The 22,635-nt window shown below is 37.4% G+C and overlaps 5 protein-coding genes and 1 non-coding gene across 6 annotated transcripts; 2 read left to right on the forward strand and 4 right to left on the reverse strand.

Moving 5' to 3' along the window:
* Positions 1 to 8: 8 nt before the first annotated feature.
* TpMuguga_03g00494 lies at positions 9 to 118 on the reverse strand. Its single transcript, XR_009718805.1, has one exon. It is a non-coding gene; the product is annotated as a 5S ribosomal RNA (ribosomal RNA).
* A 186-nt stretch (positions 119 to 304) lies between these two features.
* Positions 305 to 2,144, reverse strand: TpMuguga_03g00904 (Leucine carboxyl methyltransferase family protein; the record flags this gene model as incomplete). The annotated part of the gene is made up of 9 exons (XM_061305812.1): positions 305 to 538; positions 697 to 790; positions 848 to 909; positions 940 to 987; positions 1,018 to 1,077; positions 1,424 to 1,552; positions 1,627 to 1,904; positions 1,934 to 2,019; positions 2,083 to 2,144. 9 exons carry the CDS (start codon positions 2,142 to 2,144, stop codon positions 305 to 307), a joined length of 1,053 nt encoding a protein of 350 aa, XP_061161043.1.
* A 128-nt stretch (positions 2,145 to 2,272) lies between these two features.
* Positions 2,273 to 7,486, reverse strand: CAFP (ATPase family associated with various cellular activities (AAA) family protein). The gene is made up of 9 exons (XM_061305710.1): positions 6,476 to 7,486; positions 5,754 to 6,212; positions 5,288 to 5,569; positions 4,503 to 5,057; positions 4,094 to 4,162; positions 3,740 to 3,983; positions 3,450 to 3,625; positions 2,733 to 2,892; positions 2,273 to 2,359 (listed from the first exon to the last, which is right to left on the reverse strand). The coding sequence occupies exons 1-9, from the start codon at positions 7,239 to 7,241 to the stop codon at positions 2,296 to 2,298; spliced, it is 2,775 nt and encodes a 924-aa protein (XP_061161044.1). The 5' UTR covers positions 7,242 to 7,486; the 3' UTR covers positions 2,273 to 2,295.
* A 58-nt stretch (positions 7,487 to 7,544) lies between these two features.
* PMS1 (DNA mismatch repair protein domain protein) lies at positions 7,545 to 11,001 on the forward strand. The gene is made up of 10 exons (XM_758426.2): positions 7,545 to 7,786; positions 7,816 to 7,902; positions 7,955 to 8,028; positions 8,059 to 8,193; positions 8,412 to 8,707; positions 8,917 to 9,205; positions 9,272 to 10,065; positions 10,233 to 10,320; positions 10,355 to 10,668; positions 10,767 to 11,001. Exons 1-10 carry the CDS (start codon positions 7,660 to 7,662, stop codon positions 10,936 to 10,938), a joined length of 2,376 nt encoding a protein of 791 aa, XP_763519.1. The 5' UTR covers positions 7,545 to 7,659; the 3' UTR covers positions 10,939 to 11,001.
* Positions 11,002 to 11,142: 141 nt separating this feature from the next.
* On the forward strand, positions 11,143 to 16,494 carry TpMuguga_03g00492 (uncharacterized protein; the record flags this gene model as incomplete). Its single annotated transcript, XM_061305711.1, has 1 exon — positions 11,143 to 16,494. One exon carries the CDS (start codon positions 11,143 to 11,145, stop codon positions 16,438 to 16,440), a length of 5,298 nt encoding a protein of 1,765 aa, XP_061161045.1. The 3' UTR covers positions 16,441 to 16,494.
* A 152-nt stretch (positions 16,495 to 16,646) lies between these two features.
* Positions 16,647 to 22,570, reverse strand: UBP12 (Ubiquitin carboxyl-terminal hydrolase family protein). Its single transcript, XM_061305887.1, has 3 exons — positions 20,268 to 22,570; positions 18,766 to 20,127; positions 16,647 to 18,548 (listed from the first exon to the last, which is right to left on the reverse strand). Exons 1-3 carry the CDS (start codon positions 22,045 to 22,047, stop codon positions 16,666 to 16,668), a joined length of 5,025 nt encoding a protein of 1,674 aa, XP_061161788.1. The 5' UTR covers positions 22,048 to 22,570; the 3' UTR covers positions 16,647 to 16,665.
* Positions 22,571 to 22,635: the final 65 nt, after the last annotated feature.

Consider the following 22,635-nt stretch of genomic DNA (forward strand, 5'->3'; position numbering starts at 1 on the left):
GTTAGTTATATATAATTAGCTCCCTTTGCCAGTCCCCCACCTCACTACTATCCGGGCCAATTGTCGCTTGACTTTGGAGTTCATACGGGATTTAATAGTTCCATTCCACTATTCCAACTTACTATAGTATTAATTTTATAGTAAACTGTAGTTATAGTTATGTAGTTAATTAGCTCCCTTTGGCAGTCCCCCGCCTCACTACTATCCGGGCCAGTTCCCGCTTGACTTTGGAGTTCACCCGGAATGTGTATTATTCACTGTACTACCATAACTAGTTATAGTATTGTAATGTGTAAGATGTGATTTAAGAAAGATGAAAGAATCGGTTGAAGGGTTCGAGTAGAGGATTGAGATTATGTTCCTGTTCCAAGTATTCTGTAAACACTGGTAACAAATTTTCTTCAGAGTCAGATTTTGGAGTGTAGAGTTCGGAAATTGAGCTGACCAATGATGGATCGCAGTGACGATGAGCTGTTCCAATGACACAAGTGGACAAGGTTAAAGATAACAATTCTTTATCACCCAAGTCACCCAATTCCTAATACAAAATGTTAATTATTGAGGAAATTAGGTGGAAAAGGAGAGGAAAATTGAGGGGAAAGTGAGGGGGGAAATTGAGGGGAAAATGGAAACTTTCTTCCTCAACATTGTCTTCATTACTAAAATTACTTAACTAATAACATAACTGTGAGGTACGGTTAATTGTTGTTTTTGTTGAGGGTTGAACATGTGATTGTAGACAAATGTTAAGTCACAAATAAACGAATCGTCCCAGCCCAGCTCCTTAAATCTATAACAATACAATTTAAAATGTAACACAATTTAATATGACAATAGATAATAATACCGTTGAACTTGGGATTGTGGAGTTGGGTATTGGAATGGCGAGTAAACTCTTGATCTTCCAGTCTAACAAATGAATAATTCTACTGTGGTTACGAAATAATTCGAGTAAAGCCACTTGATAAAACATGAATTCGGCCTTGTCTAAGATAAATTCAGTTGAGTAATTGTTACATGTTCGGAGTAAATAAATAAAGAACTCTTCCTCATCTTCACACCAAACCATTTTATTACCTACACATTCATTCAGTTGGAATAGTACAGTGGGTATTACGGATCCCATATAAATGCCAAAGTCAAGCGGGAACTGGCCCGGATAGTAGTGAGGCGGGGGACTGCCAAGGGGAGCTAATTAACTATACCTAACTATATACTTAGATATATACCCCTAGAGGGAGCTACTTAACTATACCTAACTATATACTTAATAAATACCCCTAGAGGGAGCTAATTAACTATACCTAGAATTGTATACCCCTAGAGGGAGCTAATTAATTATATAACTAATAATATAGTAAATAACTGAGTAGATAGTGGGATAACTAAGAGGTAGCAAGCACCGTAACGGAGAAACGGAAACCTCATTTGACAGATGATTTTCTAAATAAGTGAGAGCGAATTCGCTGAGAAAAACCGTTGGTAAATCATAAGAAAAGCCGTGACTCAGTAGCCTCTCCAAATTCCTCACCTCCCTCAAATCACATCCTAACTACACTATTACACACTATTATCAAGTTTATATATAATTATTAAGTTAACTAAAATATCTATAGTGAGGATTACGGCGTGAAAGTGCTTTGAGCTGAACGACGAGGAGTCAACTTTATACTCTGGAAAAAGTGTTAAAAGTTCGTTGGTATGTGTCAGAATATGAATTTTCTTTTGAATTTCATGGTCGAGATCCAGATCAAAACAAACAACAATTGAGTATTTTGATAGTAGCCACAGTGACAGCGTGTCCAAACCACAGCCAAGATTAACAAATTGCACTGTTTCACCCTCAAAATACGTGAGAAATCGCTCGATGATCCATCGAATTGATAAAACCTTCAGGGTGTTAACTGAAAAAAATTAACTTTATTAAAAGTACAAAGACTTCCTAAGGTACTGCCGTGACTCCTGGAGCAGAAATATTTCATAAACTCGTCGTCGAAATAGTTCTTCTCCACCGCCTCCCTAACACAGTTTTAACACTTATAATAACTGAATGTTAAGTAAGAAATTGAGTAGCTGGGATACAACTTAGTGGCAAGGATGTTTGGCGAGAAGTAAGTTTTATCTGGATAATTTTCCAGCTTCATGCCGTAAAATTTAAATTATTTATTCTAGAATCCCCAGATTTGAAATTCTACACATTTTTAACACATTATTCCACAACATTTACACGTGATTCCACTGTGATTACAGTGTTAAGATAGTTTAAAGTGTGTAAATAGTGTATTATATTATTAATTATGTGATGTGTTTGTTTTTGAAAGATTCGTACAGTTGAATGTCAGACTGCTCCACAGATTTTCTAAACACATGAAATTACACCGTAAAATACAATAATTAAGCCTAAATAGGGGATAATTAAGAGACCCAGAGGGAGCTAATAATATAAGGGAGAGGGAGCTAATTCTAATACTATTAACTATATACCCCGAGAGGGAGCTAATTCTAATACTATTAACTATATACCAGAGAGGGAGCTAATAATATAAGGGAGAGGGAGCTGTGAGATTGCAAGCTCCGTTACGGAGCAAGGTCCGACGGAACTAATTACTAAATAACAAAATAACTAAAGAACTAATTAACTGATGAACTAATTAACTAATGAACTAAGTAGTAAATAACTGTGAAACGGAGTAGTAAATGTGTGAGCGGTAGCAAGCTCCGTAACGCGGTACCTCGAATTCCTTAATGCGACTTGAAAGTGTTTATTGGTAATGAAAGGGACGGGGTCTTTTTCACCCTTTTCAAGCGGTCTCTTTCTCTTGATTTCTTCCTCAATGCTCTCCCTAATCGCTTCCCTAGCCGCTCTATGACATATCTCAGCTATGTCAGCTCCTACAACAATTATAGTAGTAAATTAGTGTGTAGAAATGTGTAAAAAAAGACACGATAGTGTCTAAATAAGACACAGTAGTGTGTAAAATGTGTAAGAATGTGTAAAGTGAGTAAAAATGTGTAAGAATGTGTAAAGTGAGTAAAAATGTGTAAGAATGTGTAAAGTGAGTAAAAATGTGTAAGAATGTGTAAAGTGAGTAAAAATGTGTAAGAATGTGTAAAGTGAGTAAAAATGTGTAAGAATGTGTAAAGTGAGTAAAAATGTGTAAGAATGTGTAAGAATGTGTAAAGTGAGTAAGAATGTGTAAGAATGTGTAAAGTGAGTAAGAATGTGTAAGAATGTGTAAAGTGAGTAAAAATGTGTAAGAATGTGTAAGAATGTGTAAAGTGAGTAAGAATGTGTAAGAATGTGTAAAGTGAGTAAAAATGTGTAAGAATGTGTAAGAATGTGTAAGAATGTGTAAGAATGTGTAAGAATGTGTAAGAATGTGTAAGAATGTGTAAATAAGTGTAAAAAATGTGTAAATGTGTGAGCGGTAGCAAGCACCGTAACGGACCAGAATATCCATCAAGTTGTTGTGCCATTTTGGAAATATTAACATCGGGAGCGAGTGGCGAATTCTTTAAACTTGCCTTAAATATGTTCTCACGACTCTTCAAATCAGGTAACGGAATATATATCAATTTACCCAACCTCCCAGGCCTCAATATCGCAGGGTCAATTATGTCAGGTCTGAATTATTCAGTTATCTTATTGTAGGGAAATGGGTGGGAATAGGAGAGTGTTAAGTTGTTCAGTTACGCTGGTATCTGAACACAATAGCTAAATAAACTTGGTAAAGTGTACCTATTGGTGGCTGCGATGATGAAGATTGGTTTTTTGACGTTGATGCCGTCGATTTCGGTGAGAATTTGGTTAATGACGCGGTCGGCGGCTTCGGAGCCGGTGCTGGTGTTACTACTTCTGGTCTTGGCAATGGAGTCGATCTCGTCAAAAAATAAAATACAAGGCGCTGAAGCACGCGCCTTGTCAAATAATTCTCTCACATTCGCCTCTGACTCACCAAACCACATTGTCAAAAGCTCAGGGCCTGTCCATAATTATAGTGTAAGAATGTGTAAGTGTGTAAATGTGTGTAAGAAATGTGTAAAAAAGTGTGTAAAAATGTGTAGATTAGTGTGTAAGAATGTGTAAGAATACCTTTGATGGAGATGAAATTGGCGTTACACTCGTGTGCGATAGCTTTGGCTAATAATGTTTTACCACATCCTAAATCACACTATTAACTAAAATTAGACAAATTTAACAATATTTAATTGTAAATTTCATGATTTTGGAAATAAATGCCAAAATTGATCGGGTTAGCTGAAATAAATTTTCTCACCCAGTCATTTCTGCTGCAGTAACCACCTATTTACCAAAAAATAATTAACAAAAGTAAAATAAATACCAAAAAGGTTGCAAATTGAGAATTAGTGGGGATACGTAAATGAGTAACTAGTATAGATATGAGGAACTAGTAACCGAGGGACAAAAATAGAGCCATTGGGGTGGCTAACTCTGTAGAAAATAACTAAACTCTGTTAGTACAAGCCCCGTAACGGAATACCTGGTGGTCCATAGAATAAAACTCCTTTATTGCAAGATTGTCCGTATTTGACAAACTTTTCAGGGAATTGTAGTGGATACTGAATAGTTTCAATGAGTTCGTTTTTAACACTTTCGAGCCCGCCAATGTCGTTCCAGGTGGTCTCAGGGATTTCCACAATTCGCTCCCTGAGATTGCTCGGATTACACACCGACAGCGCCTCCATAAAGTGCTTGTTCCTCACGAGCATCCGGCTGAGTATGTCTTGTGGAATTTCCTCGGCGTAGTAATACTGATGAATTGCTGGTGAGTTAATATTTTCCTTGATGCAGCTCATGGCGGCTTCGAAGCAAAGCTGGGCGATGTCAGCGCCGACAAAGCCGTGGCACTCCTTGGCAATTCGATGTAAATCAACATCGTCAGCCAGGCGCATGTTCTTAGTTTTGACCTTGAGGATCTCATACCTTTCTTTTTCGTCACAGCTGACCATTTCAATCTCACGGTCAAACCGGCCAAATCTACGCAGAGCGTTGTCAATCGAATTAATTCTATTCGTAGCCGCTAACACTATTAGGCCTATGGGAAATTTAATATTATGGAGTAAGTGGAGTGTGGGTCTGATGACCCAGGACGGGTAACGCCCGTAAATACACAAGTAATAAATAACTAATAAATAACTAATAAATAACTAATAAATAACTAGTAAATGAGTAATAAATAAGTAAATGAGTAATAAATAAGTAAATGAGTAATAAATAAGTAAATGAGTAATAAGTAAATAAGTTGGTACAAGCACCGTAACGCACCTTTATTGTCAGATTGATTAATTCCATCCATGAGAGTAAGTAATTGTGAGACTAATCTCCTCTCAAGTTCACCAGAGGTTTTATCTCTTTTCCCAGCAATGGAGTCGATTTCGTCGATGAAAATAATTGAAGGCGCATTTTTACGGGCGTTTTCGAAGGTTTTTCTGAGCTTTTCCTCCGATTCCCCGACCATTTTTGACATTATCTCAGGGCCGTTTATGACGTAACACTTGGCGCCAGTCTCGTTCGCTATCGCACGGGCCACCAACGTCTTACCAGAGCCTACTCATATTTACCGTATGGACTGTGAATAGGTAATAAATGGTATAGTGTATAAGTTGTTGCTGCAGTAATAACTAAACACTGTAAAGTTAAAATGTTTCTACAGTAATAACTAAAGGCTCTAGAGTAAACTCAGAAATTGCTGCAGTAACTAAACTCTGTTAGTACAAGCTCCGTAACGCACCTGGTGGTCCATGTAGTATAACGCCTTTTGGTGGATTAATTCCTACGGTTTTGAAGAGTTCCGGATGCAGGAGCGGTAACTCAATGAGTTCTCTGATCTTCGAAAGTTGTTTATTCATGCCTCCGATATCGTCGTAGCCCACTTCTCCGTAGGAATCGTCGTGATTTTCACGTGTTAAATAGTTGCCACTGCTGTCAATGACGCTTTCTCCGACAATTAACCCGACGTCACTGTCAACGAGGACATCCGCGTATTGCTTAGAAAACGCTTTAATTTTAAGAATTTTAAACTCTAATTTGAGGTAGTCTGAGTCATCAGAGAGCTTTACTGTGCCAGGGCCAGTAACCTTGACACAAAGTGTAAAGTGGTCTCCAACCCGCACGGGACGACCACTCCCACCACTCACCTCTCCAGAAAAATACTCATACAACACATTCTTCACCACTTTTCTCACCTCATCTAATGCATTATTTACGTACCAATTAAGGTGTTTAGGTAGTAATTTACTTAATTTACAAGTATTTTAGAGGTATTTTAGAGGTATTTTAGAGGTGATTTAGGGCTAATTTAGCTTAATTTAGAGGTAAATTTATGGTATTTTAGAGGTTATTTAGGCTTATTTTAGAGGTTATTTAGGCCTTAACTAGGGATTATTTAGTCATTTTAGAGTTAATTAGTAGTAAAATAGGGAATAGTTAACTGCATAACTAAGTAGTTTGTACCAGTGTTTTGAGTATTAAGTTGTTTGATTAGTGGTTCGATGGTATCTTTAAAGGGTAGGATGTGTACGAATTTAGCTTCCGGAACAGTGTTAATCTTCTCCATAAACACAACGTCGCCCAGTCTGAGTCTCAAATTCCTCCTCAAATCCTCGTGAAACGAGACTTCATTTTTAGTAATTGACTCTGTAACATCAACGCCGCAAACTGTTACTTTACGCCTGCGGCCTTTTACCTTTAGCAAGTCTCCAGGCATCACACTGAGCTTGTTAGCTTGGGCTTTACCAATTCTCACATTTACATTACTGTTCCCGCCAAATGTGTCGTTTAACAGAAATAATTTACAAGAGGAACCTTCCAAAATCTTTTGGTAAACTGAGACGTCTTGAAGGTCCTCAACAGTTTTGGGCTTCAGAGAGTCCTCCAAATTCGTTACTAATCCGGGGGAATTCTCTTCCTCAGTGGGAGAGTTGTCGGAGGCCCAGTTGAACACATTAAAGTCATTTGACTTGTCCTTCTTAAAAAAGTTAAAATAGCCACTCTCAAACGGTATTAACGCAAGTCTGCCCCTGAATAACTTGTTCCTACCGTTAGAATTGGTGATAGAATTACTGTTAGAACTGTTAGAATTGGTGTTAGAATTGGTGATAGAATTGCGATTGGTGTGGAATTTCGAGTGTTTGAAGTCATTTTGGCTGGAAATCAGAGCATAAATTGACAAGTTTGAAGTTATAATACAAATCAAATAAACAATAAAACCAATTAACATGTCGTCAGCACATCTTTTCACAGTTTTTACATTTTATTATTCCACAGTTAAGTTTAGTTGATGAAAATCATTGGTAAAATTAGCGTAAAAATATTGAAAGGGGAGGAATCTGGGTGAAATTGGAGTATTGTAGGAATCAATTTTACACAGTTGGATTCCAGGCGAATCCAATCAAAAAACTAAAATTAATTTATTTACAACAAATGAATTTTAAAACAAATTATAAAAATATTTTAATCACTAAAATTTTCCAACTAATTTTTACATTATTCCCATAAACATACAATACAATTATTTATTCACATTTTTTTTAATTATTTTAATTATTTTTTTTATTAATTTTTGAATGTAATTCCAATATTTATGTAAATTTTACGGATAAATTATTAAATTTTTTTACACATTTTAGGTAATGTAGATGAGTTTGCAGTCTTTGGACCATCAGCAGTCTTGCATTTCAAGATCATTTCAGGTAATCACCGGCATCAGCTGTGTGATAAGGGAATTAGTTGAAAACGCCATCGACGCTCAGGCCACCAACATAGGTTCTTCACACCCAAATATCTTTATTTAGAGATAAAAATATATAACGGCGGCGCGGATTTAATTAAAGTTGCCGATAACGGCACCGGAATCTCAGAAATCAATTTCACCAATCTGGGTACTCTACACTATTATTACTTACATAAATTGTATATTGTCATAATCTGTAGCCTCGAAACATTCCACGTCGAAGATTAGAACATTTGAGGATCTTTTTACAAGTCTGACCACGTTTGGATTTCGCGTATGATAAATTTGTTCAATGGTGATTCAGGGAGAGGCGTTGTATTCCATGTGTAATTTGGGTAATGTGGAAATTGAGACGAGGACTCCCTCCAGTGATAACGGATGGCTTTTAAGATTTGACTCTTTAGGAAATATCACCTCCAAAACGCCAATCGCCTCAAATGTACCGTTACGGTGCTTGCTAACGCTCACACAACTCCCTCCAGGGGAACCATTTCCCCTTTATTTAGCTCTATAGAGTTTATTTCCTCCGTTATTTAGCTCTCCAGAGTTTATTTAACCCTTTGGAGGAGCTATTTCCTCAGTTATTTAGCCCCTCCGGGGGTTCCCAACTATGCATAATTCACTTAACTATATGTTATGATATTAAAATCTGTATAGATAGGAACGTGTGTGAAGGTTAGAGAATTGTTTGGTGAGTATCCGGTGCGTAGAAAAATGTTGATAAGAAATTCGAAGAACCAAATTTCAAAATCAGTGTCCCAAATCCAGCAATACGCGCTCATTAACCCTCACATAAGCTTTAACTTTACTACTGTTACTAATAATAAGAAATTTTCTAATATCTTTGCCACCTCCGGCTCTAAGGACAATGTCAGAGGCGTTATCGAGGAAATTTTCGGACACGAATTCGCCAAAAAACTTGTTCAAATTAACATTAAAGATAAGGAGTGGAGGTTCGTTACGGGGCTTGCACCCAACAACATAGTTTAGTTATGTAGTTATTCCCTCCACACTACTTAGTTATGAGTTTTCTAACCCCCCGGAACACTTATTTATTCCTTATTTGGTCCCTAGGATTACTTAGTTATTCCTTATTTGTTCCCTCCGGGGCTTATATATTTACCCTAGTAATTTGCTATACAGTACTATCATTTATGTGTAGGATTGAGGGACTGGTGAGTAATCCGTATAACGAGCGTGGGTACCGTGAGATGGAATATTTCTACATAAACAAGAGACCAATTTCAAAGGTGCAAAAGTTCAAGAACGCGATTTCGGCTATTTTCAGCCACTTCTCAAGTAAATCTAAGCCCTCATTCATACTCAACCTCACCATGAATTATGACCACATCGACGTTAACATCTCACCAGACAAACGTTCCGCATACATTTACTCCGAAGACTACATCATCAGGACCTTCAAAGTATCTTTTTACGCTATTCTACTTATTGTGATATTATTTCTACTAGTTACGCTGGTTAATGTGAAAATAGTGCTGCGGTGAATAATTTGTTAGGAAAACCTGTACGAAATTTTGAAGCCGAAGACGTCGAATTTGTCACAGATAAATTCTGAGATTTTAACGCAGTTCATCTCAGACGTCAACGTTAAACACGAAGAGAAATCAAGTAAACGGGAACTAGTCTTCACAGACACAATAAATCCACCCAAAAAAACTAATACCAGCGGCTCCGTTACTGCTGCACCCGTTACCATTACTATTCCTGATGATACTGTCGAGAGTGTTGAACACGCTATTACGATTACTGATGAATCTGAGAACACTAATACTACTGAGAATACTACTACCACTAGCTTGATAAATGCTACTGAGAACCCGACTACCGTTAGCTTAATAAATACTACTGAGAACCCTACTACCGTTAGCTTAATGAATACGACTGAAAATGTTACGAAAACGTGTGATACTGTGCCTGAGGTAATAGTGGTGGAAGACTCTGTGAATAAAACTGTGCGGAAAATTCGTACTTTGGAGGAGTATTTGAGAAGGGTTCCGGACAAATGTTGTTCATCATTGTCAAGACGTATAAGAATAAGTGAACGCCGTTTATTTGAGCGGAATTTTAAGAAGTTATTACCCTCGGAAGAATCTGTGACAATTTGTAAATTAACCAGTGACGACTTAACGGAGCACAATTTCCTGAATCCTCAAGTGTTTGATGAGATGGAACTCATAGGCCAATTTAATAAAAGTTTTATCATAACAAAGCTGACATTTCCCGAGGTTAAATCCAAGTATAATTTTTCCCTATACGTTATCGATCAACATGCTGCTGATGAAAAGGCAAGGTATTCCGTTACGGTGCTTGCACATTACTACACAGTTCCTCAGTCATCTAACCCTCTAGAGCTTATTTCCTCAGTTATTTATCCCCTCCGGGGCACTTATTTATCCCTGCGGGGCCACTATTTCCCCAGTTATTAACACTACATTTACTATAATAACATTTCCGTAGGTTTGAGAGGTTGAATAAAACAGTGAAGATCAACAAGCAAAGATTAATTTACCCAAAATTAATCGAGTTATCACCATTTCTAACCCAAGTAATTTTAACTCTATGCCTAACCTAATCCGTAGGTGGCAGAAAACAGTATGAATGTATTACTGTCAAATGGATTTGACGTGCGGGTGTGTAGGGAAAAGGAATTTCTGGTATTTAATGACGAAGATTTAAGTATGACAAGTGCGTACACTGAGAAAATTGGCCGTGGTGTGTACGTACACACACTACCGCAGATTCTAGGCAAAGTGCTTGGCGAGGATGATTTCGTCGATTTCCTCAACGAACTCTCCGCAACGGAATACGTTGAAAATAGTAAACAGTCAGAGTTCATTTGGGGACTTGGAAACACTCCAAGACCACATAAAATCTGGTCAATTCTAGCCTCAAGGTATGATTTATTTAGTCGTATCACGAACTCAAGAGATTTTTTACTCAGTTATATACTAATTAGGTAAATACATGGAAAATGTGTTAACAATGGGACAGAGCGTGTAAATCGTCGGTGAGGGCTGGTGATGGGTTAACGAATGGGCAGATGAAGAATATTGTAAGGAGGATGGGAACACTGATACACCCCTGGAACTGCCCACACGGAAGACCGTCAATCAAATGCCTCGTATCACACCAACAACTTGAAGAATTACTATCCAAACAATAAATAATTTTTTAATAATTTTTTTAATGATTTTTGCTTAATAATTTTAATTTTGATAATTTTAATTTAATAATTTCAATTTGATAATTTTTTTATAATTTTAATTTTATAATTTTAATTTACTGATGTTAATTGTGTAAAGAATTGTGTAAATTTTGTGAAAAATGAAAATTATGTTAAACTTTTGGTAATAATTTAAAGCAAATTATGGAAGGCCAAATTTCTGAAATTGATGAGATTTGGCTGAGTAATTTTAGGAAAAAACTGAGTTCCAGTAAAAACACCTTAGAATTCGCTAAAAAAGCTCTTTTTTATGATCCGTATCACTTAAATTTGGATGAAGAAGATTATTTTAAAATTTCTCAGGATAATTTTAGGATTTCGGAAGATAATTTGAGAAGTTCCAGTTTAAAGTGTTCTGGGATAAAGTTACTGGACGTTTCATCGGTATTTGAAATTGGTAAAAATTCCCTAATTTGGAGCTCAAATGTGAAGGCGAACTTACAGAAAATTGAAACGGTTCTCACAGAAACACTAAATGTGTTAAAGAAAAACACGTCAGAGGGCCAGGAACACCGTAAAAAACTCTTAAAACAGTTGGAAAATCTGTGTAAAAAGTTTAAAGAGTATGAAAAAATATGCTTAGAGCTCTTGGAAGTGGTAAAATACACCCCGAAAAAGGTAAAAGAGGTGGAAAATTTAAACGTTCTTGAGCAATTTTCTGAAATTACTTCAAAGTTTAAAGTTAGTCAGGAGGATCTCCAAATCGACACTAAATTACCAGGCGAAACTGAACCAGAAACTCATTTGAGCACTGATTTACAATATTTGACCTTAGTTTGGTCCTTTTACAGGGAGTCCAGCTGTTCTGAAATCTTCTCACTAATGTGTTATACTCTTTTTACAGGTAATATCACAGCGTTTAAATCTATTTTGCACAATTCTAACACCAGCTGCATGTTATCGCACATTAAAGAAAATTGGAAAGTTCTCCTCAGTTACATACCAATTTCATTCCAATTCAACCATTACATACTGCCAATTCAGTGTGTCATCAGTAACCCCGTTGACACTGGTCATGTGGATACTAGTGGTGAACTAAGTGCTGGTGGTGAACTGGTTACTGGTGAAGTTAATTTGGATGTGAGGATGCTTGTGGACTTTATTGACTGGTGTTTCTGGCGGATATTTTTAATATTAAAATACACAAATTCGTCATATTTTATCCTCTCAAAGTTTCTAAAATCGCTTTTTAAACTTTTGGAACCAGTTGACAGTGGGTTGGACTCTCTGTTAAGTCGCAAGTTGCACCTGTTAAACTTTTTGAAATTCATAATTAAACAGTATTTCCTATACAAATATATCAACTCTAAGCATATTAATAGTATTGTGGACAGGGTAAGTATCATGACATTTTTCGAGTATCTGGAACTGGACGCAAGTAAGAAATTAAATTTATTCTGTGAATTTGATCTCTCATTGCCAAATGAACAATGCAACTGCGAAGACCAGTTCAGAGATAAACATAAAATTTATAAATTCTGCCTCGCATGTAAAACCAACAGACTCTGCCAAAAACTCAAAGCATTCTTCATTCTCATCAGTCCCTCCAACACTGTTACCAATTCTAACACTGTTAATAATTCTAACCCTGTAACTAATTCTAGCCCAGTAACTAACGCTAACACTGTAAATACTTCTAACACTGTTAATAATTCTAATACAGTAACTACTATTGACGCAGTAAATTCGGACCAGCTGTGTGGAAAGGTGTGGAATGAGAATGGAGACTTTAGGGAGTTTTATGAGTCATTGTTGAGATCGTATAACAGTGACTTGAACGATTACATAATTGGAGTTTCAGAGACGTTTATGAAGGAGTTAAGTACGAACTCATTTGAGATTTTATATTCCCTGTCAAAAGTGCTTTTGGAAACCAGTTTCAAGGATAAAGTGTACAAAATCTTCATCTCAATCACGTTTAGAGAAAACGCCAAGTATAATTTCCTGGACAATTACTTCATTATTAACTCAATTTTCAGCTTAATTATCGGGGAACAGGATAATTATCACCAGGACACCGTGGACACAATTGATGTTAAAAATACACTTTTCAAGTTTTTAAAGTTTTTTAAACTCAGTAATTTCAACCCAAACAACTATTCCACATACAAATTATTACTAACTCAAATTAACTCACTCTATACTCTGGATCGAGAGTTGGATATCGCAGCGGATTCGGGAGTTGATACACAGGACACAGAATTTGACACATGGAATACAAAATTTGACACACGGAATACAAAATTGTGTGTCCAATTGGATGGAATAAATCTGAGAATAGTAAATAGTGTGATAAAGTGTATATTTGACTTTGTGGAGGGATTATTAAACTTATTTGCCATTAACAATGTGGAGAATTTTAGCGTGTTGGTGATCACTCCTTTGGACTTGGTGCTGGCACTGGTGGACCAAGAGTATTTCCTATTACTACTTCAGAAGATAATAAGTTTTCTAGTTGACGTTCTGGAGCCGCAGGAATTTTACAACGCCATGTGTGAACTTGTTAACTTGTCAAATTACATCTCAAACACACAGCTGAATGACATTCTCAACATGTTCTTTTACACCATTTCAATCAGTGATAATTTAAACTATATCAATTATTTACTCGATTTACACTTGGGACAGGGTTCACCCGGTGATTCACTGGATAATACTACTGTGTTAAATAGTTTGGAAAGCATATTGAATATAGTGTATAGGATAGATTTAAGTTGTAATTTGAATGTGTTTAATGTAGTTTCAAGTTATTACAAGTTTGTGCCAAAGAATAATAAATTCTACAGCGTCATGAGGCATAAAAATCCCTTCTCCATTTACTCCCTAATTACCCTGTTTCTCAACTATTTGTACTCTAATACGGCGTTAGACTCGGTACTCCTAAAGGATAATTTTACATTCTCCCTTAACTACTGTGGGACCTTGGGTGGGAATGTAGATGGGAATGTTCATGGGACTGTAGGTGGTAGTGTAGGTGGTAGTGTGGGTGCTGTTGGGACAGAGGGATTTGGGAAGGGATTTGGGAAGGGATTTGACTTGATATTGGAGAGTTTGGAGTTTTTAATAATGTTATCAAAAATCTATAAGAGCATGTTAATGTTTAATCATTTCAGCTTATCAACGGGTAAACAACATGTAAAATTGGATTACAAGTTGTATGAACCAGCGGAGTTAATCAGTAACACATTGTCGTCATTGATACTGTTAACTGGTGACAAACGGAATGTAAACAGTTCACAAGTAATTCTAACATTAGTTTTTAAAAGTATTTTGTATCACGTGTTGGGTAGTAAGTCATTTACGAATCAAGTTTTTGATAATCTTAAAACTCTCACACTCGACTTAATACCAAAACCCACCTCTGACACCGTCCTAAGCATCCTCAATCTGCTCAATAACACTGGTAACACCGTTACCACTGTTAACCCTAGCAGCACACTTAATAATGTGGATACTGGGTTGAATTTGCTGTATGTAAATTTATTAGTGATTTTGAGTGTGGAGATGAGTAACTTGATGATGATTTCAAGTATTTTACAATTTTGCTTAAAGGCTCAGTTATCACAATTAATGTCATTCATCACACTTAATCTTGTTTATTCCAACTTCAAAGGGTTAGACTCTACTCATCCAGATGTTGATTCCAGTGATAAACTTGACCCACACTGTGACAAAATTGGGCTGGCTGATTTATTTGAGGATTCTGATGTTACTTACAGCAATTCCCTTGTGGATGACTGGGACCTAAGGAAAAACATTCTAATGTTACTGTTCTTCAGGGAAGAAAAAGGCTTAGTAAAAGGCTCAATGGTAAAGTTGGCCGATAATCTAAGTCATAATTTGGCCTCCAAACTGAGTCACAATGTGGCCTCTAAACTGAGTCATAATGTGGCGTCAAAGTTAGCACACAACGTAGCGTCAGAGTTTATAACTGCAGCAATTGAGAAGGCTGAAGGTGAGTTAATTAACATAGCAAAGAAGACCAACAGATTTGACATGATAAAGGAGAAATTCTTATACCATAAGAAGACAGAAACGTTTGAGAATTCAATGTTCCCACCAGTTCTCGACTACTTTGAATCTACGCCACTGTTTCACCCAAACTTACTCTACAACTCTGGTGACTCCTGTGGTGACAGTAGTATCGATTCTGAGATGTTTGAGTATAGAAATTTGAGGGAAATAACAGTGTCAGGGTTAGTGTCACTGGATGTTAATCTTGCAAGTTTAATGCTGATGGAGAATTGCAACTTTCAATTTAATTCCCAATTTTTAAAAGACATTCGTGAAGTTTTTGCTAAAAATGACATGAGACACGTTTCTTTATTTTTGGACTCCCTGTTGGTTCATTTCAGACACTGCAAATGGCCTGAAAATGTCATTTCTAAGATTGAAACAGTTAATGAATTTCTCAAACTATTTAAACATTTTCCGAGAGATTTCAGTGTTCTGGTCACTCCGTTCATCTTTAAACCTGAGTATAGATTTGAATTATTCAAAAACATACCCGAATTTGTTCAAAATAACGTCAAACCACTTTATTACATTTATGTCAACTTATCCAAATTTAACACACAATCCAATAGTTCTATGGGTTTCGGTAACACTTTTGTTAGTGCCAATGTTGTGGATGGTATGTCGAAAATCACTGAAGATAAGCTTAGTGGATGTGAATTGAATGAATATTTATTCGGTAAAATTGGAAATTCTGACAACTTAGCAGGTAATACTACTGACAACCTGGTAAATAATCTGAACTCTGAGGATATGACATTTTTATGTGTGAATTCATTTCCTCATATGGCTGAGTATGTGGAAATCCTGTTTAATGCGTATGACCAAGTATTTCTTGAAGACTTTAACGTTGCTTTGTTTATTGAACTCGAGCCTCTATTCCTTCTAAACCATGAAAGATTTGCCAATTTTCTGATAAAACTATACACCAAGCTTGTTGTGCCATTTGTTTCTACTAGTAGAAGTTCTCAAAGTATTAATACGCCTTCAACTAATAAATTTGCAAGTCCTAGAACACCTGTTCTAGCTCCAAGTAACCCCAGTCTACTCCTTAATAATAGATTCTTAATGTTAAGAAGGTCAATTTGTAATCTTCTATCAGTTTATCCAGAGTATAAGGAAGTTTTTAGTACTCTTTACATGCCAGACTCTGGTGATGTAATAAAGATGTTAGAATCAATTCTTAGGCACATGCCTGATTTTGACCTTACGCTTGTGGATAATTTTGAGTTTTTTAAGCAAAATTTGGTCAATTCCTTAACTTTGGATAACTTTTTCTTCGTCTCAGACTCAATTTCTAAGCTTGATCCAGCGTTTATCATCTCAGCTTACCGGAAATTGGAACTTAAATTAAGACCTCACTCTGACCAACTTGTCGATTGCACCAGATTACTATTCGAATTTGACCTTTCCAACAACACTCTGTAATCCAACAACCATGTAAGATACTGTAATATAACACTCAATCTCATAATACCAACTGTATACTTGTTCTACCCTACTACTATACCTACTATTCTCTTAAGTATATAATATTATATACTTAATATTATATACCTATAATAGTATACTAATACTATACTATAATATATATACTATACTTAATACTATTTAATACTATAACTACATGTGTATGTGTAATAGTATGTTACATTAGGTGATTTTCATGATTCCGAATGTTTTGGATTTTTCGTAGGGTTTGGGGTGTTCTGCGAGCAGTTTAATGTTCGGGTTATCCCAGTCTAGGAAATCATCGTTTGACTTCCAGGACCGCGCGTGTGACTCTGTGACTTGGTAAAAGGTCCATCGATCCCATAGTTTCTTTGGCACTTCCAGCGTGTTCTTGATGTGAGTTTTAATCTGCAGGAAGTTCCAAGTGGGAGCAACCAGCACTTGGAACGGGTGTCCAAAGTACTCGTGGTCTGGAGTCTGGTGGAACACTGTGAGTGGACATAACTTATTCTGTTGTATAAGTTCGTACTGTTCAGGGGCCCAATTTGGCACAAACCTCAGCGGAGCAGAGAAGAGGTTACGCACACTGTTGTTATTGTACTGCGGCAAGTCTAAAACGTTTGTGTCCATGTCCACTATGCTGTACACACAAGTGATCACATCCACCAACAAAAATGCCGGGTGCTCATTCTTAGTCTCAATCTTAGACTCAATCTTAGTTGGATCAACACTGTGTTTAACCTTGTTATTAGGGTTTAGTGCTTTGTTATAGTAGTTTGAGACAACTTTGCAGAGTTGGGCTACGGTGAACTTGATTGGTACTTTGAACATTAGTGCTGAAATCACTTGCGCTTTCTCGTTAAACAGTTGAGCCACGACATTTGCTGATTCCTGGTCAAACTTGAAGTTCCACTTGTAGTAAGGCTCAAACAGCATGCCCAGGTGAATCACGTTCTCTTCATGGGTTTGGGAACGTCTAAAGGCACTCAGACGTCTTAGGTTATATCTTCCGGTTCTCCTACCGTACCCGTCGTCATCATACTCCTCGTCCAAGTCATAATCTTCATCCATGACATTGTCCAGCTCGTCTGCCTGGTCACTGTTATCAGCATTTTCAGCATTCTCAGGATGTACCGTTGGGTCATACGAGAGTGACTGTGACAGTCTTTGAGAAAGTCTAGCACTTGCCGGGTTGTGGTACAGGTTTAAGTTATTTGGCATAACTAAGTTTCCCTGGATGGTAAACAAGTGTATCAACGGTTTCTGCGTGTACCCTAGAGAGTTGTCCCTATTGGAGAAATCATCTAGAGAATACAAGTGAGAACCTATGGTCTCGAAATTCTGAGGATTTCCGCTGAATATTAACACGTGACAGGGATCCACTCCGAATAGCCAACTCACATATCTCAACACGTGCTTACACGGCATTCTCAAATCCACCACCAGGTCAACACTCTTCACACTGCTGTCCAGGTTACTTTCCACCGAGTTATTTTCCACCAAACTGGCATTCTCAGCGCCGTCACCGTTAAGATCACCGTCGTTTATGTGGATAACGGAGTTTGAGCAGTTTTTCCAGGTGGACAGAAGTTGCAGCGGGTCGTACATCTTGAAGGTCACTTGGATGTTATTGAGTTTCCACTGAATGAAGCTTGGGTAGTCGTAGATGCTAAAGTTGTACAGCTGGTGCAGTTTCAACTTGTTTTCTCGCTCCAATTGCCATTTCTGCTTCAGACTGCGGTACTGGTTTAGTGACTCGTCAGGCTCTAGACCCATACTCGTCAAATACGAGTCTGAGCAGGAGATGATAAAGTTACTTGTACCCTCCAGCTTAATCGCGGGCTTGGTGGTTTCAAAGTCCTCCTTCTGGTTAGTCTTCTTCTCCACCTGCTCAATCTCCTGTCTCATCTCATCCGTCGGTCTGAAGTTACACACCAGGACGTCTGCATTCCCCAACTGGTCGTCCAACCTCTTGTGTACCATCAAGTTCGAAAAGTTACTCTCCACCTCCACATACCAATACAAATGCAACGACTCACTCCTCATCAACATGTCAATTCTCCTATCCTCATCCATTCCATTCTCTACCACACAGTTATAGCGTATAATTTGTAATTAGTATATTGTTAGTAAGTAATAAGTATATTGTTAGTGGGTAATGTGTAATAATTATAGTGTTAGTGTGTAATATTAACTATATAGTCAAGGGTTAACTTGGAAGTAACTACATAGTGTTAAATACATATTAAATACATAATGATAACAACATAGTGTTAACTATATAACTGGGTAACATGGTACCTGTGGAATTGTTGTTGGTTCTGTTGACACTTGACAGTTCTACATCTGTTAGGGAGTTGGGATCACTGTTTGGAGGAGATCCATTGGTATCTTCAGTATCAGACTTGGGTGGACTTTCCACTGTGATACTCTCAAATGACGTGTTTGCCAAGTTATCCTCGGACACTGGTCTTCCAGAGTTAATACTCTCCAATAGCTTATTAAGGTCCTTTAATCTGTAGGGCGTCACAACGTCATTTGACATGAAGTGGATCAGCTGTTGGACCACCACTGGCACAAGCTGTGACACAGTTCTCTGCGGGTTGATATGTACCATTTTCAGGCATTTAAGATTATTCTCATAGTCCTTCGTGAAAATGTCGTAATACTTGATGACTATGAAGGTTTTCTCGTCTGGTGGTGTGGATGGCCTAAGTAGTCCTGCAGAACCCAAAAGAGAAGCTGAACGTTGCATCAAACTTGTCGAACTGATGTTAATTGTTGGTGTAAAAATCCCACTCGAACTGCTCTTGGGGCTAAAAGCCTCTTGAGAGTCAACTGCAGAGGAACTCGTTTTCAGCAAATAAAGCGTTGGGTCAAACTGCTGGTAATACTCTCTCCTAAGAAGCTGGACCAAATCTGATATAGTCTCGACGGATATTTTATGTTTGTATTTCAAGTCGCCGATACTCAGGAACTTATTAAACTGCTTATTTAACCCTAGGACATAATAATTTACACATAAATCTTCGTCTAAGCCGGTGTCCACGTGATTTTCCGCATCGTTGGTTTCCATGCCGGCACTATCCGCGTGGATAGAATTGATTTGAGAGAACAAGTTTGCCAGTGAGATGAACCTGTCGTGTTTGAGTACAAGTTTAGTGGGCCAAGTATTGAAGTGTTGGTTGAGTAATATATTACCTTCAAAGTCTTCAGGCGTAAATACCTTAACCTTGACAAAACTATTCAACCTTTCTCTTGTTTTAGAGCGTAAACAGTGTAATAGTCTTTGTATTCTATAGCGACTTAGCATCTGGTAGTTCTCCTTTAACATGTCAACCTCGCCCAGAATCTCATCCTTCTTACTCTTTAGCACGTAGATTAAGATGTAGGCGTTGTACACTTTACTTCTTCTGTAACGGTTCATGTGGTTACTGTAGATGCTCGGGTTACTCGGGTTAGTTGTAAAGTAGTTATAACAATCCTGGTCCTCGCCGCCAAAGTTATCGTTTATCGCTGCGTATTCTGATACCTTAGTCACAAGCTCGTCGTCAAATCTGTACCAATTGTCTTCATTCTTTGCAAACGCATAGTAGTGACCGCTATTTATAGATCCGTGATGCACCGACACAGCCTGCAATACATAATCGCCATCAACATCTTCTACACAATTATAAAATACTATAATTAGTAGTATAATTAGTAGTATAATTGACAGTATAATTATTAGTATAATTAACGGTATAATTTGTAGTATAATTAATAGTATAAATAGTATAAATAGTGTGAATAGTGTGAATTACCGGTGTTGGTGGGATCGTGTTGTATGTATTTTGACAGTGAGATCTCTTTGTAGAACTCGAAGCGATTATTCAATTTGACGGTATCCATTCTACTCAAGTCAAAAGTGAACCTCTTGAGAAGGAATATGACAACTGGGGGGAACTTGAGGAATCTTATGCCCTTGTTGGCTCTTTGCTTTCCATGCCCCTTAGCCTCGTACATGTTCTCGCCTGCTAGGAGTTCTGGCGCTGTAAGCTTGTCAAGTGATTCGTAGATGTTTTCACAGTCCTGGACATCAAGTTGGATGTCCTCGAATGTCTCCTTACGACAAGACTTGTAATCAATGTCAATACACTCAATATAAGTCTCCATCTCACCCTCGAAAATGTTCTTTACACTTCCTTCGACGGGTGTGCCCTTCATCTGCTCCTCCATCTTATCTAACAGTAATTTCAGTAGCTCGTGACTGTCCTGTTGCGTGAACATGTCTGAGCTGTCCCAGCCAAACGACTTCATCAACTCCTTACAGGCTGGCGGAGTGTCAGAGTAGTTTAACAGGTAAAACAAATTCTGTAATGCTAGACTCAAAGATGGAGCCTTCCTTCTCTCAGCCTCCTCCTCTAATATTAAATTACAGTAATCCTTCTCCTCCAGCTCATCCAACACCTCATCCCAGTTCAAGTCAAATCCATAAATGTATGAATAATCCAATGGCCTAACTGTTGGTAAATTACTCTCAGGGTATGGATTATCCAAATCCATCTTCTCCTCCACTTTATCATCTAACTCAAGTTTATCGTCTAACTCGACTTTGTCACTGTCTAAGTCAATTTTTTCACTCGGTACCTCGGTGGCCCCATTGTCCAGTTCAATTTTATCGTCCGGTAACTCAGCGTTAGGGGTATCTAAGTCAATTTTTTCTTCCTCCAACTCCACTTTAAGAGAATCTAACTCCACTTTATCGTCTAACTCAACTTTATCACTCTGTAAATCGGCGTTATCTAAATCAACTTTGTCATCCTCCAGAGTGGCAGCAACATCCTCGAAATTGACACTATTGGCGTATTTTTGAATAATCTGGAATGATTTCTGTCCGATTAAGGTGTTGAGATCAAAGTTAAGGCTGTAAACTGACTTTCTAAACTTGGTAATACTGTATAGACTCTGTAAAAGAGCGTTCATGTAGCATGTGGCGCCGTGGTTTTGAAGTCCAACGAAACCCGTTGCTGCCCTGGAATTGTAGTGTGGATCCCGTGCTGAACGGTCGAGTTCAGGACCTGTGGGATAAACTCCGGCCCTAATAACTAGGTCACCGTCTCTGTTCAGGAATCCATTCTCTAAAATCTGAGCTAGGGAAATGAATCCCTGCCAGCCTCGGTCAGTTTCAACCCTGGAAAAATTAAAGCTATCACGCTTAAAAATTGACGAGTGTGGTTCAGAAAAGTTAATAAGAATTATAGTGAAGCGAGTGCCGTAACAGATCCAGTTTTCAGGCCAGTCAGGCCTCTTTGCCGCCTCAATGTAGGCACTTATCTTCAGGTGGTTCAGACTCGAGGAATCTTCAGTATGTGGACATACGGGAAATAACATTATCCTGAACACAAAGTTCGGAAGCTCTTTCCACTCTGAATATATGCCCACAGAGTACTGCTCCTTTATCTTCTCTAGCGACTCTCCTCGCTGAATTAACATCGACAAGCGTCCTATAACGTTGTCTCTGAAGTTCTTTACTACTAACTCTGTCTCGTTAGGGACGGGAGGAGGAATCACACCCTCGGAGGAATCTGAAGACTGGTCCATCTTAAACTAATTTACTAACTCAATGATCCAAGATAGAATTGATTCCGTTGTAATCATATTATTTATTAAAACATCCAAATTCAAGTTCTTACAATAAAATATTCTACTACAATGAAATATTCCGTTTAGATCTGAATATTCTATTACGACGGTGGTTTGGATAGGAAGTTTGAATCTTCTATTATAGTTGGAATTTTATCTTACTTTTAGAATCTTTAATTTTTATTAATTTTTGTTTCGATTACTAAGATTATGATTTATTTTACTAAAAATTTTTTTTAATTTATAATAATAATATTGCTTAGATTAATGATATATTATAATATTTAAGACTGGAATGTTTGGATTAATTTGGATAGAAATAAAAAGGTTTATGGGTTGAATTGATCATTAGTTTATAATTTCAGTGATATGGTATAAAAATGAGCAATGAAAAGAACAAAACAGTTGAAAAGGGTGAAGGAACTAATCGCACATTATAATTTATAGCTATATCTAATATATAAGTAAAATCTAGTGATGATCTGAAGTAGAATATAAAAAGGGAAAATCTGAACCCCATCTGTCGAGTTGAAGGAAATTAAAATA

This window comes from Theileria parva (assembly GCF_000165365.1).
Source record: "Theileria parva strain Muguga chromosome 3 map unlocalized ctg_530, whole genome shotgun sequence".
Lineage (NCBI taxonomy): Eukaryota > Apicomplexa > Aconoidasida > Piroplasmida > Theileriidae > Theileria > Theileria parva.

Excerpts from the sequence above, each read along its gene's own strand:
- CAFP (XM_061305710.1), bottom strand. The coding sequence starts at position 7,241 with ATGTTAATTGGTTTTATTGTTTATTTGATTTGTATTATAACTTCAAAC. Across the intron at positions 4,163-4,502 it reads TTTATTCTATGGACCACCAG|GATGTGGTAAAACATTATTA; the intron begins GTATTCCGTTAC and ends AGTGTGATTTAG. Across the intron at positions 3,984-4,093 it reads CAATTTCATCTCCATCAAAG|GCCCTGAGCTTTTGACAATG; the intron begins GTATTCTTACAC and ends AATTATGGACAG.
- UBP12 (XM_061305887.1), bottom strand. The coding sequence starts at position 22,047 with ATGGACCAGTCTTCAGATTCCTCCGAGGGTGTGATTCCTCCTCCCGTC. Across the intron at positions 20,128-20,267 it reads ACACGATCCCACCAACACCG|AAGATGTTGATGGCGATTAT; the intron begins GTAATTCACACT and ends ATAATTGTGTAG. Across the intron at positions 18,549-18,765 it reads AACCAACAACAATTCCACAG|AGAATGGAATGGATGAGGAT; the intron begins GTACCATGTTAC and ends ACTGTGTGGTAG.
- PMS1 (XM_758426.2), top strand. The coding sequence starts at position 7,660 with ATGAGTTTGCAGTCTTTGGACCATCAGCAGTCTTGCATTTCAAGATCA. Across the intron at positions 7,903-7,954 it reads AATCAATTTCACCAATCTGG|CCTCGAAACATTCCACGTCG; the intron begins GTACTCTACACT and ends CATAATCTGTAG. Across the intron at positions 10,321-10,354 it reads TATCACCATTTCTAACCCAA|GTGGCAGAAAACAGTATGAA; the intron begins GTAATTTTAACT and ends CCTAATCCGTAG.